At 38.4% G+C, this 19740-nt stretch overlaps 1 protein-coding gene across 1 annotated transcript; it reads left to right on the forward strand.

Annotated features, from left to right (window-relative positions):
- The first annotated feature begins 1101 nt into the window (after nt 1–1101).
- On the forward strand, nt 1102–16944 carry SKA1 (spindle and kinetochore associated complex subunit 1). The gene is made up of 7 exons (XM_057504184.1): nt 1102–1231; nt 1758–1851; nt 7990–8114; nt 9666–9763; nt 10616–10753; nt 14206–14375; nt 15220–16944. The coding sequence occupies exons 2-7, from the start codon at nt 1767–1769 to the stop codon at nt 15366–15368; spliced, it is 765 nt and encodes a 254-aa protein (XP_057360167.1). The 5' UTR covers nt 1102–1231; nt 1758–1766; the 3' UTR covers nt 15369–16944.
- The last annotated feature ends 2796 nt before the right edge of the window (nt 16945–19740 follow it).

Consider the following 19740-nt stretch of genomic DNA (forward strand, 5'->3'; position numbering starts at 1 on the left):
CAGAGGTCACCATGGGGCTAAGCCTGCCTGAGGATGTAATGAACACAGAGAAATGCAGAACTCATAGATGGAGATGGTTTCCTAATAGTATGTTTGAGTACCTTAGTTCAGTTGTACCTGAAGACCACACACACACACACACACCGGTTTTATAAGCCACATAAAGTCCCTTTTCCTTAAGTCAGTTTGGATCGAGTTCCTGTCATTGCAACTGAAGGAGTCCTGACAAATAAACCAGTCCTAGAGAATAATATAAAGTAGGCAGTGTGATCTAATTGATGATTTTTATATTTTTTTCCACATTTTCTCCCTTTGCTCTTGCATTCAGTACCTTTATGCTTTCTTCTTCCTTTGTATTTTTTCAGCGAAATAATCTGTAATGTTTGTCCTTGATGCTACAGGGTAAATTTCTGTTACTGTATTATTTTTCCTAGAATATTTATATTTTAAGCCTTATATCTAGTCCTACAATGAAAGGCTTTGTTCTTACTAGAGGAATTCAATAAAGTTTTATTTTTACAAGAAACTAGGAAAGAAACTAGGCAGGCACTGGCAGGGTCATCTTCCACCACAGGCAACCTGAAGACAAGAATACCTGATGTGACAGCAGTACAAGAAGGAAAAAACCTGGATACCTGATGACTGTGGAGCTCCATTTGCATTTTCCCTTAGAGAGGCTGTAAACTCCACGAAGAATGATTTCCTGTGTTTTAGTTCAAGAACTTGGCTGCTTTCTGGAACTACCTGCGGTGTTTTTAAAAATATTAAGGCTTGGGCCCCACGTCCAGAGTAGCTGATTTCAACGATTCGGGGTACAGTCTAGCCACTGGAATCTGTAAGAGCTGCCTTCGGTGATTCCAATGTGCAGCCAATTTGGATACCCTCTGTTTTAGCTCGCCATTGGATCCTGGGAGCGCCATTGACTCCGGCTGAGCGGCGGTCGGGTACCCGGAGCAGGACTGCCAGCAGCCGCGGAAGATTTCCCAGCCCAAGCCCACCGAGCCCGGCCTCTTCCCCGCCCCGGCTCCGCCCAGCCGAGGCCCCAGATAACGCGGGGACGCGCGCAGTCGCCGAAGAGTGACGATGTGCGCCTGCGCGGCGCTGAGTCCTGGCGGGCGGTTTGAATTTCGCTCACAGAGTCGCGCGTCATCCTTCGGCCGAGACGCTGGTGTCCACGGCTGGCGGTCGAAGACGAGTGGACCCTGTGCTCCCGGACCCGCGCGAGGCTGAAGTCCGGAGTTGGGCATTCCGCCCTGGGTGGGAAGGGGGGCGCGCGGCCGCGCGGGGCGGAGGAGCGGGGATGGAACTTCCGCTCGGTCGGCTTTAATGGGTGCTTTAGACCTCGGCCCCGTTCCTCACCCTAGTCCCCAATCGCCCGCAGCATAGGAGAATGCTTACCTGGCCCCCTTTCTTTGCACTTAAATTGTATTTTTCCTTAAAGGTCAGTGTATTTTGCGTGTTTGAAGAAAATATCAATGTCTTTATAAATAGTTCATTTATTTCCATAAAGAAATGACGCAGGCTTATCCCCTGCAGCCTGGTTTGGATGCACTGCCTACAGGAAGTTGTAAAACAAATCAGTACTGGACTTTGCTTACAAACTGAATTTTGTACAATCAAAAGAAATTGCTCTTGAGTTTTTGTATTTTCCTTTCAAGATGTGATTTACTGGGTATTAAGCATTCTTGAATTTTGAAAGTGAACTGAAATTTGGCTTTTCTTTTTTTGTAAATGCGTGTGTATCTTTTCCTTCACAGGCTTAAAGGATGTCCTCAGATCTAGAACAATTATGCTCTCATATTAATGAAAAGATTGGCAATATTAAAAAAATGCTGTCATTAAGAAACTGTGGTAAGTAGAACAGATTCCACCGACTGTACCTACGCAATGCATTTTGATTATTGTTCCACTTTGAATACCTTATGCCTGGTTAAGTGAATGTACCGTTGGTAACTTTAAGTTTCTGATAGTGATTTTTAAAGCACTTCAGCATCAGTATTTTGAATAGTGCAGAGGATACTAAAATGTAAGTTACATTAAACAATGAACTAGAATGTTAGATTTATTTACTTAAGTTTTTCAGAGACACACAAGGCACTATAGTGAGATTTGATGGTTATGTGGCACTTGTGGTTGTAGAGATAACTGTCTTCCAAAATATTTTGAAGTGCTAAAAGAAGATGATGCAATGAAAGTACAGACATAGGTGATCCTTATCAAGTCTGGGAAAATGTTGTTTACAAAAATGATGCGCTCCCCAGCCCTATGTATCAGAGCTAAAGATTTATTGATAGAATTTCATTTTCTGGGAAGATCATGTTGAACTTTACTGTGGTTTATGTTAGGAATTAGTCATTTTAAAAAAATTTTCAAATATGAAATTGTAGTCTTAGAATACCCTTTCAAATTATACATGTCCTCCTAGGGACTTTGGTGTTCCCCATCTCTTGTTGAGAGCCTCTAATAAAGGAGCATCATACATTTTGTAGTTCATGGCTCCCATTCTCTGTAGAAAATTAAAGCTGAAGGTTCAACTTTATGTGGGTTCATCTTCTCCAGACCCCACATTTCACCCATGACTCTCAGAAGTCAAGTGGTTTGCCCAGGTCCCTCAGCTCAGAGGTAATCAGTTAGGACTACAGTTTTTCTGTCTTGATTTCCAGTCTAGGACTACTTCTATGCCGCTTTTATTGATAAATACTAAAAGGACATTTAAATTTTTAATAATTAGTCTTAGTTAGATTCTCTTTCTGAGGGCATGATGAGTGTTGGATACACGGGTATAATTTGGAGATCTGTAAAACTATCAAACCGTGAATTCAAATGACCCCACCAAAGCAGAAGGTCTACCTGAAGCAGTCTGACCTATTAGATTACTGCACATAGGGTAACTTATTTGTATGTGGCAATAATAATTTGTCTGGTTCCATAGCCTATTTCATAAAGCCCAGTAATTTGTTTGCCATATGGCTGCTGTAATTTACTAGATCCCTACTATCAAAAGTAGTGGATTAGCTTAATTGATTATATTACTACAAGTCAGTATATTACTACAAGTCAGCAAACGAGACCCTAAAATTTAGGTGACTAATAGTTATTTGAGATGCCAGTTATCTAGTACTAGTTATTTAACCCCCTGAAATTTATCTCAGTAGAGATAGCAATACTCTCTTTTACTTATCAATTTGTTTTAGTTGTTATTAACTTAGTGAAAATGCAATTAGCAATTCTCTGTTAGAATTAATATACAGCTTCTCATTTTGATGCTGAATAGTAGGTAGCCTTTACTGAGTGCTTTACAGTGTTGCAGATACAGTGCTAAACCCGATTTATATGTACTTTTTCACTTATTCCGGTAACCTTGAGGTAGGTAGTGGTGTCTCTGACTGCAGGCCTGGAGCTTCTAGCCATTTCACTCTACAGCTTCTTCAATGTGTGGATTTGGTCAAACTGTGCTTTTATTTATGTGTAATTTCATTGTTTGGTGACTAGAAGTGAAGATGGAAAGATTTGATGAGAAGGCTAGTTTTTCATTTGTGCTTTTGAACTGCTCTTTGAATATTGTTTATTATTATTATTTTTTTTTCTAAGGATGAGGAGACTGGTTTTCCCATCCTCAAATCTCTGAAGCTAAAGAGAGGTTCCAGAAGGAGAGGTTGGGAGTATGACAGCATGCTGCTTGTGTTCATTTCTGTCAGGCACCCCAGGGTCATCACAAGCCTGTCACTTTTTTTTTTATATCGTTAATGTACAATTACTTGAACATTATGATTACTAGACTCCCCCTATTATCAAGTCCCCCCACATACCCCATTGCAGTCACTGTCCATCAGCATACTAAGATGCTATAGAATCATTACTTGTCTTCTTTGTATATACTGCCTTTCCTGTGTCCCCCCCCACTACATTATGTATGATAATCATAATGCCCCCTTTTCCCCCTTATCACTCCCTTCCCACCCATCCTCCCTAGTCCATTTCCCTTTGGTAACTGTTAGTCCATTCTTGGGTTCTGTGAGTCTGCTGCTGTTTTGTTCCTTCAGTTTTTTCCTTGTTCCTATACTCCACAGATGAGTGAAATCATTTGATACCTGTCCTTCTCCACCTGGCTTATTTCACTTAGCATAATACCCTCTAGCTCCATCCATGTTGTTGCAAATGGTAGGATTTGTTTTCTTCTTATGGCTGAATAATATTCTATTGTGTATATGTACCACATCTTCTTTATCCATTCATCTACTGATGGACACTTAGGTTGCTTCCATTTCTTGGCTATTGTAAATAGTGCTGTGATAAACATAGGGATATATATGTCTTTTTCAAACTGGGCTGCTGCATTCTTAGGGTAAATTCCTAGGAGTGGAATTCCTGGGTCAAATGGTATTTCTATTTTGAGTTTTTGGAGGAACCTCCATACTGCTTTCCACAATGGCTAAACTAGTTTACATTCCCACCAGCAGTGTAGGAGGGTTCCCCTTTTTCCACATCTTTGCCAACATTTGTTGTTGTTTGTCTTTTGGACGGTGGCCATCCTTACTGGTGTGAGGTGATATGTCATTGTGGTTTTAATTTACATTTCTCTGATGATTAGTGATGTGGAACATCTTTTCATGTGCCTGTTGGCCATCTGAATTTCATCTTTGGGGAACTGTCTGTTCACCTGCTCTGCCCATTTTTTAATTGGCTTATTTACTTTTTGTTTGTTGAGGTGTGTGAGCTCTTTATATAATTTGGATGTCAACCCCTTATCGGATATGCCATTTATGAATATATTCTCCCATACTGTAGGATGTCTTTTTGTTCTACTGATGTTGTCCTTTGCTGTACAGAAGCTTTTTAGTTTAATATAGTCCCACTTGTTCATTTTTGCTTTTGTTTCCCTTGCCCCAGGGAGATATGTTCATGAAGAAGTTGCTCATGTTTATGTCCCAGAGATTTTTGCCTATATTTTTTTCTGAGAGTTTAATGGTTTCATGACTTACATTCAGGTCTTTGATCCATTTTGAGTTTACTTTTGTATATGGGGTTAGACAATAATCCAATTTCATTCTCTTACATGTAGCTGTCCAGTTTGGCCAACACCAGCTGGTGAAGAGGCTGTCATTTCCCCATTGTATATCCATGGCTCCTTTATCGTATATTAATTCACCATATATGCTTGGGTTTATATCTGTGCTCTCTATTCTGTTCCACTGGTCTATGGATCTGTTCTTGTACCAGTACCAAATTGTCTTGATTACTGTGACTTTGTAGTAGAGCTTGAAGTCAGGGAGCGTAATTTCCCCTGCTTTATTCTTCCTTCTCAAGATTGCTTTGGCTATTTGGGGTCTTTTGTTGTTCCATAAGAATTTTAGAACTATTTGCTCCAGTTCATTGAAGAATGCTTTCGGTATTTTGATAGGGATTGCATTGAATGTGTAGATTGCTTTAGGCAGGATGGCCATTTTGACAATATTAATTCTTCCTAGCCAAGAGCATGGAATGAATTTCCATTTATTAGTGTCCTCTTTAATTTCTCCTAAGAGCGTCTTGTAGTTTTCAGGGTATAGGTCTTTCACTTCCTTGGTTAGGTTTATTCCTAGGTATTTTATTCTTTTTGATGCAATTGTGAATGGAATTGTTTTCCTGATTTCTCTTTCTGCTAGTTCATTGCAGCAGATTTCTGTGTATTAATTTGGTATCCTGCAACTTTGCTGCATTCAGATATTAGATCTAGTAGTTTTGGAGTGGATTCTTTAGGGTTTTTTATGTACAATATCATGTCATCTGCAAACAGGGACAGTTTAACTTCTTCCTTGCGAATCTGGATGCCTTGTATTTCTTTGTTTTGTCTGATTGCCGTAACAAATTTGTCACAGTACTATGGACCCCCAGTACTATGTTGAATAGAAGTGGGGAGAGTGGGCATCCTTGTCTTGTTCCAGATCTTAAAAGAAAAAGCTTTCAGCTTCTTGCTGTTAAGTATAATGTTGGCTGTGGGTTTGCCATATATGGCCTTTATTATGTTGAGGTACTTGCCCTCTATACCCATTTTATTGATAGTTTTTATCATAAATGGATGTTGAATTTTGACAAATGCTTTTTCAGCATCTATGGAGATGATCATGTGGTTTTTGTCTTTCTTTTTGTTGATGTGGTGGATGATGTTGATGGATTTTTGAATGTTTTACCATCCTTGCATCCCTGGAATAAATCTTTCAGGAAGATTGGTGAGTTCAGTTTCATTTGGGCCTTTTTCTGGGGTTTGTGAGATTTTGGTCTGAACCATGTTCTTTTGACGTTTCATATTTTTGTGTGGTGCCCACTAGTGCCCAGAAGCTCCAGTCTCTGGAGCTGCTCCGCCCCTAGAGTGAGGTTGGGGATCATAGGGGAGCAGAGCTGGTGCCTGGGGGGAGGAAAGATCTGTTTCCTGGGTCCTGTATGCACTGCCTGTCTCCAGTGTCAGAGCCAGTGAACCAAGCACACAGGTGTAAGCCTTTGTGCTTTGCGTCTTAGCTGTTGTAGGTGGGGCCTCTCTCTGGCTAGCTGACACCAGCACAGTGACTGCCGGTTTGCGACCTGGTGCCAGCAGGCTAGGAGGAAGGCGCAGCAGGCTGTGTGTCGCAGTGGGGGGCCTCAGAGCTGAGTAGGCAGCCAGGGGGTTGGAGCACCTGAAGCTCCTCAAAGTTCCCTACCAGCTGTGCAGAGCACACCCAGACAACCTTGTCCAGCACTCCCCTCCCCTGTGCAGCAAGCCCTCTTGGTGCTAGGAAGCCTCTCAGACTGCCTGCCTTTCCTCTGACACAGAGCGGTCAGATGTGGATCCATTCCCCCACAAACGGCCAGAATCTCAATCTCTCAAGCACTCCACCTATCTGAGCTCCCCAACATCCAGAGCACCACACAATATCAGTTTCTGCTCACAAAGCAAATCTCCAGCACTAGGTGTTCAGCAGTTCTAGGCTTCCACTCCCTCCCCACTCCGTTTCTCTTCCTCCTGCCAGTGAGCTGGGGTGCGGAAGCGCCTGGGTCCCACTGGATTAAGGCTTTTGTCCATTACCCTGTTTCATGAGGTCTGCTCTTTAGTGAGATCTACATGCAGTCTGGTTCAGCTTTCTTTCTTGTTGCTGTTTTAGGGTTAGTTGTGTTAATTAACTATATTTTCATACTATTTGTGGTTTTGGGAGGAGTTCTCCATCTCACCTCTTGCGCCGCCATCTTGAAACTCAAGCCTGCCACTTTTTATGTTACCTTTTTTTCTGCTTAGGGATCATGAATAGTGTGGATAGTATAAATATGAATCCTAAACCCAGGTGAATCCCAAACTTCTGTTAGACAGATTCTGAAGGGGAACTGTCCCCCACCTCACACCCACACCAGAGGACCAATCCAAGAGATAAGCTTGTCTCCCTGGCAATTTTTAGGAATTTTGAGGTTTGCACTTTCACTGAAGATACATCCGGTAAAGAAGGGTCTTGGCCTCATTTGGGATTCTCACTTCCAATGCCTGGTGATTTGAAGTCTCAAAGCCTTGGCTCTTGTCCCGATTAACACCAAATGCTTGAGGTTGCTGAGACTGACCACCTCCTCTGTCTAGCTTTCCTCCCCACCTCCCAGATGAGGGCTGCTGCAGCATCAGTTTACATGTACTGCCTGGTCTGTGCTTCTCTCTCCGTGTTTGAGCCCTTGGGGATTTACCTTATTCTCATGAAAGCTCAGCTATGCATGCAGAAGGGTGTTTATTTTGTCCAGCATTTCTAGGTGTTCTAATATAAAGGTGGAATTTGCCAGAAACACTTTGTACTTACCTCTCCCTTCTCTTCCATACTATTTAGAAATGAGGTCTTAAGATTAGCTATGAAGTCAGGTCCTAGGGGTGGAAACACTAGTCCTTTCTCCACCCCCAGATGTCCCTCTATGGTAACACTCTGTTCCAAGAGTTCAGTTGACTACATGTATTACTGCTTTTCTATACATTTTAATTATCATTTCATCTTTGTTTATTAATAGGTCAAGAACCTACCTTGAAGACTATATTAAATAAAATAGGAGATGAGATCATTGTAGTAAATGACCTTCTAAATAAGTTGGAACTTGAAATTCAGTATCAAGAACAAACCAACAGTTCTCTCAAGGTAATGCTTTTCTATAGTGAAGAAAAATAATAAAAAGGCATTAAATACAAACTCCATGATCCCCAGGGAATTCTTGAGGATTCTTTAAGTTTACAATGTTCTTAGCTTTGTAAATTATTATTAATGGTAGATAGTGCCATTTACATTTTATTTTCTTAGTATAAAGGACTGTAAAGCTCCAAAGATATTTCTTCATGCTGGTAGCCAATGGAATTAACTTTTACTGAAAAGGAAGATCTCCTAAATAATTCTTGGAAGGTTTAATTTAAACAAATGACATCCTGGTAGAGCAGCGTGGAGGGAACACTGGCTTTAGGGGGAGGAGATGTGGAATCTCTCCCTGGTTGCCCTTTGTACCCTCTGCTACCTTGAGAAAGTCATTTTACTTCTTGGGGTATCAAGATCCTCATTTGGAAAACATTGGGTCACACTGAACTGTTTCATAGGTCTCCTGCATTTCTCTATTTCTATAAAATTCAATATAAGGATTCTCAAGTAAAGAAAAACATGAGCCTCATTCACCCACACATTTTGTTCTAAATAAGCCTTCTAATTGAATTCAGCTAATAGCAGAGTTTGTATACTACCTGTTGGGAAAATAACTCAGGCTGTATCATAATTAACTCGTGCCGTTAGCGCCATTGATGTATTCAGTGGGATTGGACAAGGTGACTTCTACTGTCCCTTTCAGGCTTATAATCCTTGAAGTCTGTAAAGATTTTTCAACTGTAGGAATGAGCATGATTATGCCTATCCTATTAGTTGAAATTACTATCTGTGAACATCATTCAGCTCTTTAAAAGAAAGATATCATATAAATTCAAAATAGAAACCAATATTGGTTTCAATTCTAACCTGCCCAAGAATGCCCAAGGTTAGATGTGGGCCTAGAGAATGTTCAACTCAGAATTGAAGGCTATTTGGAATTTTTGTTCATTTTATAATTGAGAGTCAGATGACAAGAATTCAAAGGTGCAATATTTTTCTTATTAAATTTGCATAAGTTCATAGCCTGAAATTCTAGTGAAAGTTAAGACAATGTAAAACCTAAACAAGCAATTATGATCCAGTGGAAATATTCATTAAACTGGCATATATGCATGTCAGCAATAGAAGTCATTCCGAACTGCATCTCATACTTGCATTCTAGGCATGCATTATCACTCTGGTGCTGTTATACAAATAACACTGAGGAGGAGTATTTGCTAAGTCAACAAAAGCAATTTACAAGAGTGACAAACATTAATCTTCCAGTATTTCTTTTTAAGTTGCTTCCCAAGGTTAGAGTAGTTTAGAATGACAAATGTCAACTTGGTCTGTTATAATGTGATTATAAGAATTCCTCTCTGAAAAAAATCCAGTGGAGAAAAATACTCTATTGCCATCTAAAAAGAGCTCCAGAAACCAAAGGGCACTGTTAAAAATACTGCCTTCAGTGCTTTTTCTCTCCTTCTGCATTCTGAACACTCATAGTCTTCTATGCTCTTTATAACATCTTAAAAACACACAGCCTGGACCTATGCTTATTTCTGAGCATTTTTAAAATTTTAGGAACTCTATGAATCCCTTGAAGAAGATTATAAAGATGTGGAACATCTCAAAGAAAACATTCCAACCTATTTGCCTCAAGTAACAGTAACCCAGAATTTGTAAGTGTATTTTTAATTATTCTTACTTTCTGGATTTATAAAACTATTAAGACAAACACCTCACATCTTTTTGCTTTTTCAGGTACTTGCAGTTTTATTAGTGATTATGTTAGTATTTATTACTCTTTTTTCACTTACACTAGAAAGAATGTTTCCCTGTCTTCACCAGTTTTCTTACTCCACTGCCTTGGAGCCCCTTTTTCCCAAGGGTGAGTCTCCGTCAGGCTCTCTTCCCACTTTTCCTCATTTCTTTCCCTTAGAGGAGAGTTTGTTAACTTGAGCTCTATTGATGTTTTAGGCCAGATCATTTTTGCTGGGAGACGAGGACATTTAGTAGCATCCTTGATCTATCTGCTGACTCCAAAAATTGGGCAAGGGTGATCCGTGTTCATTGCCGGCAACTAAAATGAGTCTGCAACAAACAGGAACTGATAGTCAATCAAAAGATAAATTAGAAAAATAAAAGTATACAATGATTGATGTTTCCATGTCCAGAAATAGGAAGTCAGGAAGAGAAGATGTTCAGAGGTTAAGATAAATTCACCTTTATATATACTGACTTTGAGGAGCCAATGGGATAGGTGTCAAAGATATTAGCATATGTACTATGTACACCATGTTGTGGGTATGTAAGTACAATTATATTACTGAAAATTTAAGGTCTTAAGTTTTCATCATTCTCTTCACTATTTAGATCTTCCTGAATAAAAAGGGTAGATATAGAGAAAAATACTGGCTGTAAAATTATAACAGGATGAGTCATATGTTTGAAACTTACTCAATTGGGAAAACTTTCTAGTATGCTGCAAATTCTGATGATTACCTAGACATCTGTGCATCTCTATTCTGTAGCGTTAATGTATCAGATCATGACCCTGAAGAACCAGGCAAAAGTGAGGAACCCCCACCCACAAAGAAGCCCCCAAAAGAACAAAGAGCTATTAAAGAAATGCCGTTTATAACATCTGATGAGTTTAATGGCATTCCTGCGTAAGTATTTAAGATAATTTTAAATGTTCAACTCTTTAATAATCAACATACATGACTGTTTAAATTACAAAGCTTGATTATATTCATAATATGCTGTGTTCAAATATTGATCTCTTCTAAAATAGTTTTACACTGTATTATGAAAATGTAGGAAGTCGTTTATTGAAGATGATTAAAGCCATAATTTTTATTTAGTTGTAAAACCTCTTTCCATAGAGTGATCTGGAGATGGACCGTTTATTGCTGAGTCCTCTCCAGGACCAATTCTGTGACACAGATTTATCCAGTTACTTTTTAGAAGTAGCCTTAAGTTTTGTTGTAATGTTAAAGAAGGCATGTTGTATAGATTTGAGAATTAGAGAATGCTTCGTTTGTTTGGTTTCCATTTGTCCCTTATACCACACACTTGCTTGAATCTGTGCTGTATTTCTGGTCCTGGGTTACTGAAGAGAATACAGGAAAGTCCCCTTTGTTCTTTACAGATGGCAATAATGGGGAACCAGTTATGGAAATCCATGTTTGTAAACTCTCATAATTCCAGGGCTTTGCTTGAATTCTTGGCTTTATATTGTATTTCTTGTTACTTTTTCATCATATGATAGTACATGTTAGAAAATGTTTGTTGTCAGAAGATAACTCATCTGTAATTCCACCATTCAAATAAGATAGAGTATTTCTTTCCAGGTTTTATTTAATTTCTCATATATAACAAGTTGTTTCTGATGGTTATTACAACAATGTAGTTATACTATAAATACAATTTATTATTTTGCCATCATTAACTATTATTATAAATTTGTATTTTCATGGTTGTATATTTCATCATGTAGTTAGCATATAAGTTTTCTAAACATTCTCTTATTAAATAGTTGGGTTGATTTCAATGTTCTCAATAGTGGCACAGTGAAATTTGTTTTAGACAAGTCTATTGTAATTATTTATTTCCTTGAGATAAGATTCCTCAGAGGAAAATTCTTAGGACAAAGAGCATGATGATTTTACTTCTCTGAGAGTTGTCCATACCAGTTTCTGTTTTCGTTCTTTGGTTTTCAACTAATAAACTTTGTTTGTTAGAACAGTTTTAGATTTATAGAAAAGTTGAGCAGATAATAGAGTCTTCCCATACCTGAAAACAGCTTTCCCTGTTATTAACATCTTGCATTGGTGTGGTACATTTGTTAGAATTGATGAACCCATATAGCGACATTATTAACTAAAGTCCACGGTTTACAGTAAGGTTCACTCTTTGTGTTGGACAGTCTGTGGGTTTTGGCAAATGCGTGGTGACATGTGTCCACGATTATAATGTCATACAAAACAGTTTTACTGCCTTAAAATTCCTGTGTGCTCCTCCTATTCATCTCTCCCCTGTGCCCCAGGCAACCACTAATCTTTTTACTGTCTCCATAGTTTTGCCTTTTCGAGAATGCCATATAGTTGGAATCTTGTACTATGTAGCCTTTTCAGACTGGCTTCTTGCCCCTTACTCATTTGTACTTAGTAATATGCATTTAAGATTCTTCTCGTGTCTTTTCTATGGCTTAAATTGTTTTTTTTTTTTATCGCTGAGTAATATTCCAGTGTCTGGATGTACCACAGTTTGTGCATTCACCTGTTAAAGGACATCTTGGTTGCTTGCAGTTTTGGGCAATTATGAATAATGCTACTGTAAACAGCTGTGTGCAGGTTTTTATGTGGACCTAAGTTTTCAGCTCATTTGGGTAAATACCTAGCAGTGTAATTGCTGGATTATGTGGTAAGAGTATGTTCTTTGTAAGAAACTGCCAAGCTGTCTTCCAGTAACTGTGCCATTTTCATCCCCACCAGCAGTTAATGAAAGTTCCAGTTGATTGATATCCTGGGCAACATTTAGTTTCATCAGTTTTTTCTGTTTTAGCTATTCTAACAGGTATTTAATGGTATCTTGTTTTAGTTTTCAGTTTCCTAATGACATACGATGCCGAGCACCTTTCCATATGCTCATTAGCCACTTGAAAAATAACTGGCTATTCCACAATTCTGAGACTAATGAGGCTGACATTTCTCTTTAATCTTTTTGTAGTTGTTACTCAATTATTTCCTTTCTTTATTTTCATGAAAATTCTGTTTGATACTATTCAGTTTTTCAAATTGTTGTTACTCATCAGCTGAGCTAAAGGGAAGAGCAAATGTCTGTGAGAAACAGTAGAGTAGAAGAGATTTTAGGAAATGCTTCTATGAAGAGATATAGGAAGGAGATTAGTCATGGCAGATTATTCGTTTTTAAACACGGGGTTATTTTATGAATGAGAGAATTTAGATTAGGATGTGGAAGAATGTATTCCAAGCAGGGGGCTTTTATTTATTTACCTTAAAAATTAATACCATTATGGAATTAAAGTGAAAAATACTGGCAGAGGTGGGGATGGGCATTGAGGAAACCAAGGCAACAGTTCAGAGGATTTCAAGGAATTGCATGTAGAGAGCTGTGGTATTAAGTTTCTGGAAATTATAGTTAGAAAAAGCAGAGCAGCAAAGAATGAATTTAGAAAAGAATGATAAATTGAATGGTTTTGGTCAATATGGACATTTTCCTTTTAACATATTTATATCTTACTTTATATTAAGGAAGTTTTGATTAGAAAACTGCCCCTTTGAATGGAAGGGAAAGGCAGAGTTTCACATAACTAATCCACAGTTTGTTGAAGGGAAAAATTGAGGCACATCATTCCTTTTTTGGTTGTACAGACCCTTCAAAATGGAAAGTCTCCTATTTTTATAGTCTAGGACTCTGTAGTGACTGGAAGAGGGATTGATGGGCGAGAGGGAGATGCGGATGGAAAGAGTAGCATTCAGAGTGAAAGAGCCCGCGCTGGAAGAGGAAAGAGTCGGCTGCACAGCGGCGCTCCTCTGCCCTCACCCTGCCTGCCCTGTGCCCAGAGCCCTGTCTGCCGCCCCTGCGTCACCGGGGCGTCCTTGTCCTCATCTGCCTCATCATCTTTGTTGTGGTTTCTTTGTCATCATTCCTCTTTCCCTCCTCCTCCTCCTCCTCTTTTTTTCTCTCTCTTTCTGAACACAAGTTTTAGCAGAAAACTGGAGTGGTATGAGTTATATAACTTATTAATATTTAGATTTTCCTTTCCCATGTTCATATTTTAAAATGTTTAAATAAGCTGTCTTGTAATCAGCCCATTTGAATGAGAACTTGAGAACTTATTTTAGGTTATAATATTAATTTGCTAGGTGGAAGATAAGAGATTAATGCATCCAGATATAACTAGGGAAGACAGGTACTAATATATTGTGATCTCTATTCAATTTTCAGCTGTTGAGGCATATCTGGTGTATATGGAAGTTGATATAAAATTTTTAAAATAAGTACTAATAGCTTTGCAATTATATAAAATGCATAAATGTTCTGCAAAGAAAATAATTTTGTATAATGATTCTTTAAAAAACTAATATATTTACAGGTACATGAAATCTCGCTTAACCTATTGTCAAATTAATGATGTTATTAAAGAAATCAACAAGGCAGTTGTTAGTAAATATAAGATCTTACATCAGCCGAAAAAGTCCATAAATTCTGTGGCCAGAAATCTCTATCACAGATTTATTGATGAAGAAACGAAGGATACCAAAGGTAAAACGATAGCATATATATATATGTGTACTTGTCACCTGTTTCAAGTGTAACTAAATCATGAGAAAACTAATTCTAGAAAATTCTAAATCTAGGTAGGTAGTTCTCACCCAGAGGTGATTTCCCCAAACATTTGACCATCTCTGGAGACAGCTTTGGTTGTTCCAACAGGGGTTGGGGTGCTACTGGCATCTAGTGGATAGAGGCCAGGGGTGCTGCTAAAGTACCTTACACTACGCAGGGCAAGTCACACATGAAAGAATTACCTAGCCCCAGATGTTTGTAGTGCCAAGGCTAGAAAACACTGCTTTAGAGTCTGCTATGAAACTATATCCAGTGTGTTCAGAATTAGAATAGTAATGATAACAGGCATGCTTATGTGGCACTTACTATATGCCACATAGTGTACTGAGAGCTTTGATCCTCACAGCATCCTTATGAGGTATACACTGTTCTTACCCCCATTTTTCAGACTCGGCAAAGAGAGCTTAATGACTTGCCTAAGGCTAGCTAGTTAAGTGATGGAGGTGCTGAGGGTTCCATTCTCTTAACCACTATACCATATTGCCTCTTGAAAAGTGGATTTTTCAAAAGATACCAACAGACAGCTAGTGATCAATAAGCAAGACTACATTTCTGAAATGTTACAGTAAACATTATGTTGAATGTTTGATTTCAACTTCAGTTGAAAGCGTAATTATTATTTTAGCAAGAATACCAGTTCTCACTTTGGTTGGATAATGATAAAAATAATTAATGCCATTCATATTCATAAGGTAATGCATTAAAGACTCATCTTGAAAGTTGCCCTTATAAAAATTAGCACTAATATCTTTATTTTCAGGTCAATATTTTATAGTGGAAGCTGACATAAAGGAGTTCACAGCTTTGAAAGTTGACAAGAGGTTTCATGTGATACTGAATATTTTACGACATTGCCGGAGGCTATCAGAGGTTCGGGGAGGAGGACTTACACGATACGTTATAACCTGAGGCCCGTTTGAGCTTTTGAACCAGCCAACAGTAGGATGTAGAGGCTATTCCTATGGTTTCTTTATATGTAGTATCTTCATATATAATTTCTTCAGCTTTTTCATTTTCTTTTCTAGCTTCTTATAAAAATAAAACTTTTTCTTACATAAAGCATATATATTTTTAAATTCACTTTCTTTCAGCAAATATTTAATTACCTGCCATATGAGCCTCTGTGCAAGGTGTATAATGGCACTAAAAATGTTCATGTCTAGTTTTTGTATCTAGTGACAGTGGTGCGGAGCTGAGTAAGATGGGTGTGGATGTGATAATGGATGAAAAAGGTCAGGAATATAAGGTCAAGGCTCTTTGAAATTAAAGGCCATTAGTGTCTAAATTCTATCCATGGCATTTCAGTCCAGGCAAAAGTTGGATTTGGAGGCAGCCCATCCATGTGATTATTCTGCTTTCCCATATGTCACTGGAAACAGCTTACCTGAAATGCATTCAGTATAAAGCTATCTGTAAATATCAACCTGTAATGAAATTGTAATAAAAGTTTATTGAGATGAAAAAGATGATAAAATAGCATGTGTAAACAGATTGATAGAGGTCATGGAAAATGGACGGTTGGATTGTAAGAATTTAGCCATGTTTCTCTTCCACATATGGGGAGACTGTCTGGTCTGTCTTAGGCAGAATTTCCAGAGAAACAGAACCAATAGGATGCATATATAAAAGGAGATTTATTATGAGGAATTGACTCATGTGGTTATGGAAGTTAAGAAGTCCTCCAATGTCCATCTATAAACTGGAGACCCAGGAACACTGGTGGTATAATTCAGTCTGAGTCTGAGGGACTGAGAACCAGGGGAGCCAGGCTTGGAGAGGTGACATGAGATGTTGCAGCTCCGCAGTGAGTAAGGGGAAAGGAGTGAATTCCTTCTTTACCTTTTGTTCTACTTAGGTCCTTGAGGGATTGGATGATGTCGGCCAACATGGACTCAGCCCACCACTGAGTCTACTGATTTCAAATGTTTCATATGGAAACACCTTCACAGACACGTCCAGAAATAATGTTTAATCTGGGCACCCTGTGGTGGGTCAAGTTGACACATAAAATGAACCATCACAATCTATGTCTGTCTTCTGCTTGGCAGTCTGATTCTTATAACAGAAAAAAAAAGTATCTTACCAGGCCCAGTGGCCTGAACACCATCATTGTAATGACCACAGAATACATTATGGGTACTGCATATTTATTGTTATCCTTTCTCCCTAATTTATATTCAGGTATGTTTAATTTTTCATGTCTTGCTTTAAAGGAAAGTAATGGCATTATCCTTTACTAGGTCTTGCTTGATTTTTCTCTCTGACTCTTTTTTTCCCTATGAAAAATGTTTTCTCTGTTTAAATTATTTCTACCTAGAAGTCATATTGGCAACTGTGTGCATAAGTTTAATTCTTATCCAAGAGATACTGAGGTGAACAGTTGAGTCTTTATTTTAATTGTTAGCTTGTAATCAATTTGTTACATTAACTTAGGCTTTACTGTTGGTAAAATATTATTCAAAGAATAATAAAGACATTAATTTTCAAATAAGAACTAATCTGTTACTTGAACTTCATTTTGAAGCAAAATGGGAAGTTTATTCTACTTACTTATTTTTGAAAATAACATTAAGAAATCTAATTATGAAAGAATTCCGTGGTGCTGTGCCTCTTTGCTCTCAGGCCCATTCCTTGCCCCTTTTTCTTTGCTCTCCATCTTCTATTGCAGCCTTGAAGCACAGTTCGGCTCCAGTGCATCGCTCTCTCCAGAACCTGAGGCCCCTGTCCTTACCCCACAGCTCCCCACCGCAGGTCCTCTAGCCTGGAGGGGAACAAGTTCTAGCTGGCTGTCTCCAGCTAGGAGCCACCTGGCAGAGGTCTGGTTACCACCTAGTCCTACCAGTCTGGGGGTAGGACTAACTTGAGCTTTTATTTTGAGATACTCATTTTTATGGTATGAAATACTTAGTCTTCCTTTATAGGTTCTGTGTTGTTTTTTTTAAAGCTGGTTGGTTGTAGATAAGACTTATTTTCCACGTAACAGGCTATTTATATGTGATCCTCTGTCCTCTCTTACCTAGCCTAAGAATCCTCTGCCCTCTTTTACATTTCCTAACTGGATAGGGCTCTCTTCAGATTCTTTTGGCCTCATCCAGTTTGTATGTCTAGATGAGAAGCTTGTGTTTATCTTACTTGCTAGTTAGAAAGCGGGAGATGTAGCTTTAAATGAAGAGCTCTAACTACCACTTCTTATGGCAGATTATATTTTCCCAAAATGTATGGATGAGAGAATTCCATATTCCATACCATATGCTCTTTCAATGTGATGTCAACAGTCTTCCATCAAGAGACAGGATTTTTGTTTCCCTCCCTTTCCATCGGCATACCTTTGTAACTGCTTCAGCCAATAAGATGGAGAGGAAATGCCACTGCATGATTTCCAAGCTAGTTATTAAAGACAACATGAATTCCATGTGGTCTCTTTCTCGGGATGTATGCCCTTGGAACCCTGTCATTATGTTAAGAGAAAGCCCAGGCTACATGGAGAGGTCACATTTAACTGCCAGCACGAAGAACCAGTCATGTGAGCAAGTGATTCTAGCCTCCAACCTTCAAGTGTTCTTGCTGAGATCCCAGGCATCAACAAACATCAGGCTGCCGCCACTGTGCAGAAGTCATGAAAAATAAATGATTATAGTGGTTTAAAGACACTAGGTTTTTGCATAATTTATCATACAACAAGAGATAATGAAAACACTACTCAAACTTAGCTTCACCAATAGTGGAACATCTTGACATTATATGCCTCCTAATATGACACAACATGAAGTAGAAGGACAGCCTATGAAGTAGCATCAAGAACAGCAAAGCTGAATCTAATTATAAGACTTTAGTTCTACTATCTAGTTTATAGGAAACCAAGGGGATGGAGAAACAAGCTAAATGTCATAATAAAGAAACAATCAGACAAATCCAGATATAAATAACCTAGTCTCTTTAAACAAGTCATAGCAGGGAAAAAAAGTCTCATTCTAGATTAAACAGACTGAAGAACATAACCAAATATAAACCATGAACCTTGATTGGACTCAGTTTTTGAAAAAAAGAGGGACAAGTGTGGAAATTAAATATGGTTATATATTAGATGCCACGAGGATGATTATTCATTTTCTTAAGTATGATAATAGTATTGTGATGTAGGAGAATACCCTTATTTTCTGTAGAAGCATACATGTGATGTCAGTACTATGCTCTAAAATGGTCTGGCAATAGGTACATACATACATACATAGAACATATATGGCAAAGTGTTCATTGTTCAACCTAGCAGATGGTTGTAATAGTATTCATTATGTTCTTTCTCACTCTAGAATTGTTTAAAAATATTTTCCTAATAAAATTTAAAATGCCCATGTGAAGCAAATGCACTGATTAGATATGTATTTCATGAAAAGGCTGATGGGAACGTGTGGGCTGAGGAAGTGAGTTTGGGAAGGAAGGAAAAGTTGCTAGAGATCAGTTATAGCTCAGGTGCCACTTCAGGCACTTGTGAAGTCCAGCTCCTACGTCCGTTCTTCCCAACACTGTTCACTGAGCCTAGGCTGGGTGTTTGAACTTTGTACATTATGAAACATGTGAAGACATGAATTCCTTCAATTATGCTGGATGTAAATACCATGCTTATACACAAAGCACAGTATTTAACATCTAACGCATGGAGAAATGATACTCAGTGTAGGAAGCTCGATATATGAAAAATGTATCACTTTTAATGAACTGTTTTCAAATGAGCTTTTGGCAGCACATACCCTCTGCAAGTGATCAGTGTAGACAGATTTTAATTTCTAATGCAGGTTTAACTTAATTATTTTGAGCCTACTTGTCTGCTTTTTCTTTTTAACAATTATGCCATTTCAGCTAATGTTTTAGATCTAGGATCAACATAACAACTCAAAAGCCTCAGGTAATTGAAATTTCCTCCCTTCTGATAGGTCAACATGATCAGTGTGGGCTCTTTTAACTCATAAAAGTTTTCTTGGTCTGGGTGATTGTGAGCAGTGCCTCAGCTGTGTACTAAAAATCATAACTCTGATACTTAATTGTGACTCAAACCAAATTATTTCTCTCAACTTAAAAAAATTCTGCAACACAGTGCATCAAAAAGAAAACTTAAGTATCATAAACCTGGGTTCTAGTCCAGCCTCTGCCATTTACTCTCTTTTGCTTCCACCTTCAAAATTGTGACCCCTTCTCACAAGCCCCAGTATCATCTCTCCCCTGAATTAATTCACAGCTTCCTAACTGGTCTTTATGTTTGTTCTTGCCCTGTACTGTCTATTCT

This window comes from Manis pentadactyla, chromosome 6 (assembly GCF_030020395.1).
Source record: "Manis pentadactyla isolate mManPen7 chromosome 6, mManPen7.hap1, whole genome shotgun sequence".
NCBI classification, from domain to species: Eukaryota; Metazoa; Chordata; class Mammalia; order Pholidota; family Manidae; genus Manis; species Manis pentadactyla.

What these genes read in the sequence shown, in the direction of transcription:
- SKA1 (XM_057504184.1), top strand. Translation starts at nt 1,767, where the DNA reads ATGTCCTCAGATCTAGAACAATTATGCTCTCATATTAATGAAAAGATT. An exon ending in AAACCAACAGTTCTCTCAAG is followed by an intron (nt 8,115 to 9,665) that starts GTAATGCTTTTC and finishes TTAAAATTTTAG; the next exon opens with GAACTCTATGAATCCCTTGA. An exon ending in GTAACAGTAACCCAGAATTT is followed by an intron (nt 9,764 to 10,615) that starts GTAAGTGTATTT and finishes TCTATTCTGTAG; the next exon opens with CGTTAATGTATCAGATCATG.